Below are 5,672 nucleotides of genomic sequence, written 5' to 3'. Positions count from 1 at the left end.
CTCCTTGCCACCATGGGTGCAGGGGAGCTCCAAATGAATGGGGGGACGGACCCTGCAGCTCCTGGCTGGCCCCCACAGCTCTCAGCCTCCGGTGGCGGGGGACGCCACAGCTCAGAGCTGTGGAGGAGAGGGACCCTGGAGCTCTGAGCCCCCATGGGTGGTGAGGGCCCCCGGAGTTCCCAGCCAGGCCCCTGCAGCTGCATAGCGGCTCCCCATTTTGTGATGGATAGTTTTAGTAAAAAGTCAGGGACCAATCACAGGCTTCCGCAAATTTTTCTTTATTGCCTGTGACTGGTCCGTGATTTTTACTAAAAATATCTGTGAAAAAAACTTAGCCTTAGTTATAACCTAATGGGGGATACCTGTTCCCTTGTATCTAAGCTAATCAGCTCCTGCGGATTCCCCTGCCCATAAATGGAGGGCGTCCCATCCTCCCTTCAAAGCAGTGTTCTCCCCTACATAGGCCATGTCTACATGACGCGCGAAAATCGATTTTAGATACGCAATTTCAGCTACGAGAATAGCGTAGCTGAAATCGAATATCTAAAATCGATTTACTTACCCGTCTTCACCGCGCGGGATCGATGTGCGCGGCTCGCCATGTCAATTCCGGAACTCCGTTGGTTTTGGTGGAGTTCCGGAATCGATGTAAGCACGCTCAGGGATCGATATATCGCGTCTAGATGAGACGCGATATATCGATCCCCGAGCAATCGATTGTAACGCGCCAATATGGCGCGTCGTATAGACGTGGCCATAGCCTCTTTACCAGCTACATTCCAGTAGCACCTTCAGACTCTGAGCCAGGCTCCATGAGCTGGGCACCGCTCACACACACACTAAGAGCCACTCGTTCCATTGACGAGCTTGCTGTGTACGTACACAAGGCAGAAGCATTATCCTCATTTTACAGACAGGGAACAGAGGCCTAGAAAGATTCGGTGACCCACTCACGGTGTCAGCAGCAGAACTGAGACTTGAGCCCAGGTCTCCCAAATCCAGGGCAGTGCCTTAAGCAGCTTCCTTGTGTGAGCACTCCCCCTCTGCCCTCCCCCCACCCCCGGTGCTCCCCTGGAAGCATCCCACAGATTCTTTCTATGTTCTCAGTATTTATTATGTTGATCAGGCTGGGGGGATGGGAGAAGCTCCCCCAGCCTGGCAGGAGGGGGTCCCGGTGGCCCCCAACTCCCTTGGCTGTTACAGGTTGCTGGTGAGTCCAAGACAGCGGTTGAGAAATTTCAGGATCTCCTGCCAGGAATGTTCCTGAGCTTTGGCATGGAGCTCTGGCTCACCCCCCCAGTGCACAGGTTTGGGGGTCCCCCGGATCAGCGAGATGCTGCACAGTGGGGACCCTGGTGGCTCGATCAGGTGCCCAGCCCCGGGGAAGGAAAGAAGGGTATAGTTCTTCTTCCCATGACTCTTCATCCTCTCTATAGCCATCTCAGCATACAGCTTGCTATTAAAATTGCGGTCAGCTTCTCCCACCACGAAGAGCACCTCCCCTCGAGCCTTCTCCACAGGGATGGCAGCAGCTGCGTGGGCTGGGTCCCGGGGGTCCTTGAAGACGTGGTAGTTGTCCAGGACCCCCATCTCTGTGATGAGCAGCTGCTCAGGGCAGTAGGGGATGTGGGGGATGTGGACCCCTTTGTAATGCAGTGGCGTGCCGTTCAGGAATCCTGTGCCATTGATCCAGACGGCGGCCACCACCTGCTCTAAGAAGGCAGCCATGGCCAGAGTGACTTCGGCCCCTTTGGACACCCCGATCACTCCGAGGCCTGGGCCGCTCACCTGAAAAACCCACAAAGACCTACATTGGAACAATCATGCCAACAGCCTGGGAATCTGCAGTTTGGTGCCAGTACAGGATGGGAGCAGGAGGAGCCTGCAGGGGGCGCTGTGACACAGAAGAAAATGGAGCCTGCACTTGCCAGTCCTGCTCTACCCAGCAAGGGGCACTATGACCCTGGGGCAGGAACCTGCACTGCCCAGCCCTGTTATCCCCATGGTGGCGCTGTGACACCAGGGTGGGGGCAAGAATCTGTATTGCCCAGCCCCATCCTCCCCAGCAGGGGGTGCTGTGACACCATGGAGGGGAAGGAGCCTGCACTTCCCAGCCCCATCCTCCTTAGCAAGGGGCAATGTGAACCTGGGGGAGGAGCCTGCACTGCCCAGCCCCGTCCTTCCCAGGAGGGGGTGCTGTGACACCAAGGCAGAGGAGGAGCCTGCACTGCCCATCCCCATCCTCCCCAGCAGGGGGTGCTGTGACACCATGGAGGGGAAGGAGCCTGCACTGCCCAGCCCCATCCTCCTTAGCAAGGGGCAATGTGAACCCAGGGGAGGAGCATGCATTGTCCAGCTCCATCCTCCCCAGCAGGGTTGCTGTGACACCAGGGAGGGGTGGATCCCATGGGTGAGAGCCGTTGCCAGGACCTGCTACATGTCTGATATCTAGGCTGGAGCCTGGAGCCCCTCATCCAGTGGCTATGAAGGGACCTTCATGAAAGAGTGGGACATACCTTGGGGTGTTTCAAGAGAAGGTTGGCTGCTTCCTCAAAATACTCCAGGTCCACCTCCACCAGCACCCGCGGCAGGTCGTCATAGCCAAAGTACGCAAGCGCCAGCACGGCATAGCCCCGGCTGGCGAGCAGGCTGGCTCGGAACTCAATGAGTCCGCCGGCCCCGCCAAACATGTCAATCACTCCCGGAAAGGGACCCGGCCCTGCAGAGAACAGGGGAGAGAGGCATTGTGGGGAAAGGGAAAAACACTGCAGTTAGTTATGGTGACCCCAGGGCTAAGGGCTTAGCTTGTTTTCCAAGGCAAACTAGGGCTCAACAGAGTGGGAGGATCACGGGAACAGGAGTCTATTTCACTTGTGCAAAAGTCTTCCATTGAACTGGATATCAATGGAAGTTAGATGCCTAAACTCCTTTGTTGATCTGGGCCACTGCCTCTTAAGGAACTCCATATTCCTGTTGTTCATGTGTTGAAGCCAGCACCACAGGACTATTGCCTACTCTCACCATTTCATCCTGAGGTCTCATAAGATTTGGGGATTTTCTTTGATGCTCCTGAGGATCTCAGCTTTCATTTTCTTTAAAAAAAAGTTTCTAGCTCCCATTGTTGGAGAAATGTTAAATGTGACCCATACACGCTCAGAAAAGCAGTTGGCCCAATAGAAAGAACCTTATAGTTATTATTTTTCAAATCTCAAGCTTTATAAAGCCAATCTGGTGATTTTTAAACACCTGGGGTAGGCAGTACTGTACCTCTGTTTTTTCTGAGGGGCCAAACGATTAGTTTGGAAGTTTTCATTGTATTTGAATCTCTGAGAATTGTCTCTGAAGAGAATTAACTTCTTGATGAGCCTTGAAGCTGTTATAAGTGGTGGCAAGGGGGAAGAGAATTCTTTTTTATAATTTCGATAGATAATATTGATGTTTATTTTTAAGCATTTTTTCTATTTTTATTGATTTAAATGTTCACTGCTCTGCAAAAATTATGGATTTTAAGCATGTTTAAAATATTTTATCGATCAAAATTTTCACTGTTGTAGAAAATTATGGGGGGACGGGTCGGACAATAATTATTTAACAGCAGCAGATATTGAGATTCAAAATGTTAAAAGTTTACAACCGTTAAAATACAAATTGTCAACATGACATCAGAATATACAAAGTCCCTATCCTTTAATTAAACTCAACAGTTCTCAGCCAGCATTTTTCTTACTTTGTTTATCGGCAAATTTGGATCATTATCGAGGGAAATAATTTTCTGTCAGTTTGTATGTGTCTGGTGAAATCAATGTTTACTGACGTTTAGCGATAAAAAGCTAAGTGCATTTATAAGCTCCACCTAAACCCAATCTTTGGTCCAGGGAAACCAACAGCCTGTGATCACTGCAGGGTTGTGCAGCTAAACTAGCTGAGCTAAAAGCAACGATATACCTCCCCCAACCAGGCCTGTGAAATGGATGGCCTCCAGATGCGCTTGGGGTCAAGGAGGCTGTTGCAATGGGACCCGACATCTGCCTCAGCAACTGGGAAGGGTTTGTTATTCACTATGGCAGGGAATCAGGGTGATTTAGGAAGAGAACAGGGATGAGTCTGGCTTTATGCTGAATACAAATGTTGATGTGTCAGTGGGTGGCATTTCTGGAGGGGAGGGAACCTGCAGCTGTCCCACCCTGCCCTCTCCAGCAGGGGGTGTTGTGACAGAGGGAAGGGGGACAAGCTGCTGGTCCTGTTGGGATACTGGGGAGGAGGACAGAATCCGCAGTGAGCTTACCTGATGGTCATGCCCTATTGCAGGAAGACTGACCCTTTGGGTTGGGGAGTACAAGCGGATCTTGTGCATGGCAAACAGGGAAGACAAGCATGAGAGCGAGGTGGGAAGGGAACACCAGGCTGGGCTGGGAAGGGAGGAGTACAGGGATAAGGGATGCAAGAGGCAGGGACGTGATGAGCCAGTTTCCTCACCAGGAGGCAGGAATAGGGCTCCCCGGACCCGGCCCTCCTTGATGGGGACACGCTCCACTCCGGGGCCCACATACCACCTCTCCACAGTGCAAGTGGCCAGAGGCACCACCTCGGGTGAGGGAAAGAGATGGCAGGAGTCAAAGAGGTCGAGCTGGAAGCAAAAGGGGCTGCTCATCACATCCCGTTTTATCAGCCTGTGGAAGAGCTTATCTGGCTTGAGGAACCAGAAGAGGCCCATGGGCCAGATGCCCACATAGTCGCCCCCCGTGGCAGCTGCCTGCTCCACGTCCACCTCCCCAGCCTCGTCTGCTCGGTAGAAGGCTCGGGCCTGGAAGTTCACCCCCTTCTCGTCCGTCAGCGATGACTGCAGGGTCACCAGCTGGGTAGGCGCTAGGCCGGAGACGTGGATCCTCATCGGCATGTCGGCCAGCGATGACTCAGGGGTGACCCGGAGCTGGATCATGGCTGACGGGTGCTGGGCTTGGAACCTGGGAAAGGAGTCGTCTGGGGAGCAGAGAGGGGGGAGGGAAACGGAGAAAAGGGAAATGGGGGGACAGACTGTTATCAATGGGGGAAGCTAGGAAAGGTTTGAACAGGGCAGGCAGCAGCACTAAGCTGTCCCTCCTCTGTGCCCTGGTTTCCCTGCCTGCTGGGGGCAGTGAAAATGAGGTGGCTGAGCTTGGAGCTGGGAACTGATCGCAAGACCAGAACCTCCCCCGCTGATGCTGGAAGGGAGTAGTTAGAGCCAGCACCCTCACACCCCTGCCTCTAGCTCCCTGGGCCCCCAAAATGCACAAGGTCTGACTTTCCAAGGCTGGCGCCATTACAGGAGCTTTGAGTCCCACACCCGGGCACTCAGCTCAGCCTAAAAACTAGGCTCCCTGTCCCCCCATGAGTCCCTTCAGTGTCCTCACCTCTTCCTCCAGCCCTGGGGCCCCTCGGAGCGCCCACCTCTCGCCCCAGGGGCCGGGCAGGTCCCCCAGAGCTCCCAGCTGTGCAGACGGCCAGCCAGGCCCTCTGCCATGTGACCCACCCCTCACATGATCCTGCAGTTGCCCCCCGTCCCTAGTGTGTGTGATCCTCACCCCAGCCCGGTGCTAGGCTGTTCCCCCTTCCTGAGTGACATGGGGCGAGGCTGGGCTATTTCCTGCTCCTCCAGTACTGAGCGGGAGACAGGGCCGCCTGGGGGGGGGGGG

The 5,672-nt window shown here is 54.2% G+C and overlaps 1 protein-coding gene across 1 annotated transcript in view; it reads right to left on the bottom strand.

Moving 5' to 3' along the window:
• Positions 1-1,089: 1,089 nt before the first annotated feature.
• The window catches only part of BAAT (bile acid-CoA:amino acid N-acyltransferase), a 12,081-nt gene continuing 7,498 nt past the window's right edge, over positions 1,090-5,672 (bottom strand). Inside the window, exons 2-4 of the mRNA XM_032782384.2 lie at positions 4,477-4,964; positions 2,517-2,719; positions 1,090-1,788 (exon numbers count right to left, since the gene is read on the bottom strand). Of these exons, the coding sequence (XP_032638275.1) occupies positions 1,198-1,788; positions 2,517-2,719; positions 4,477-4,939 (1,257 nt within the window). The 5' untranslated portion in view covers positions 4,940-4,964 and the 3' untranslated portion in view covers positions 1,090-1,197. The remainder of the gene's footprint in view (positions 1,789-2,516; positions 2,720-4,476; positions 4,965-5,672) is intronic.

This window comes from Chelonoidis abingdonii, chromosome 4 (genome assembly GCF_003597395.2).
Source record: "Chelonoidis abingdonii isolate Lonesome George chromosome 4, CheloAbing_2.0, whole genome shotgun sequence".
Classification (NCBI taxonomy): domain Eukaryota; kingdom Metazoa; phylum Chordata; order Testudines; family Testudinidae; genus Chelonoidis; species Chelonoidis abingdonii.
This window is presented reverse-complemented; position numbering and strand designations above follow the sequence as displayed.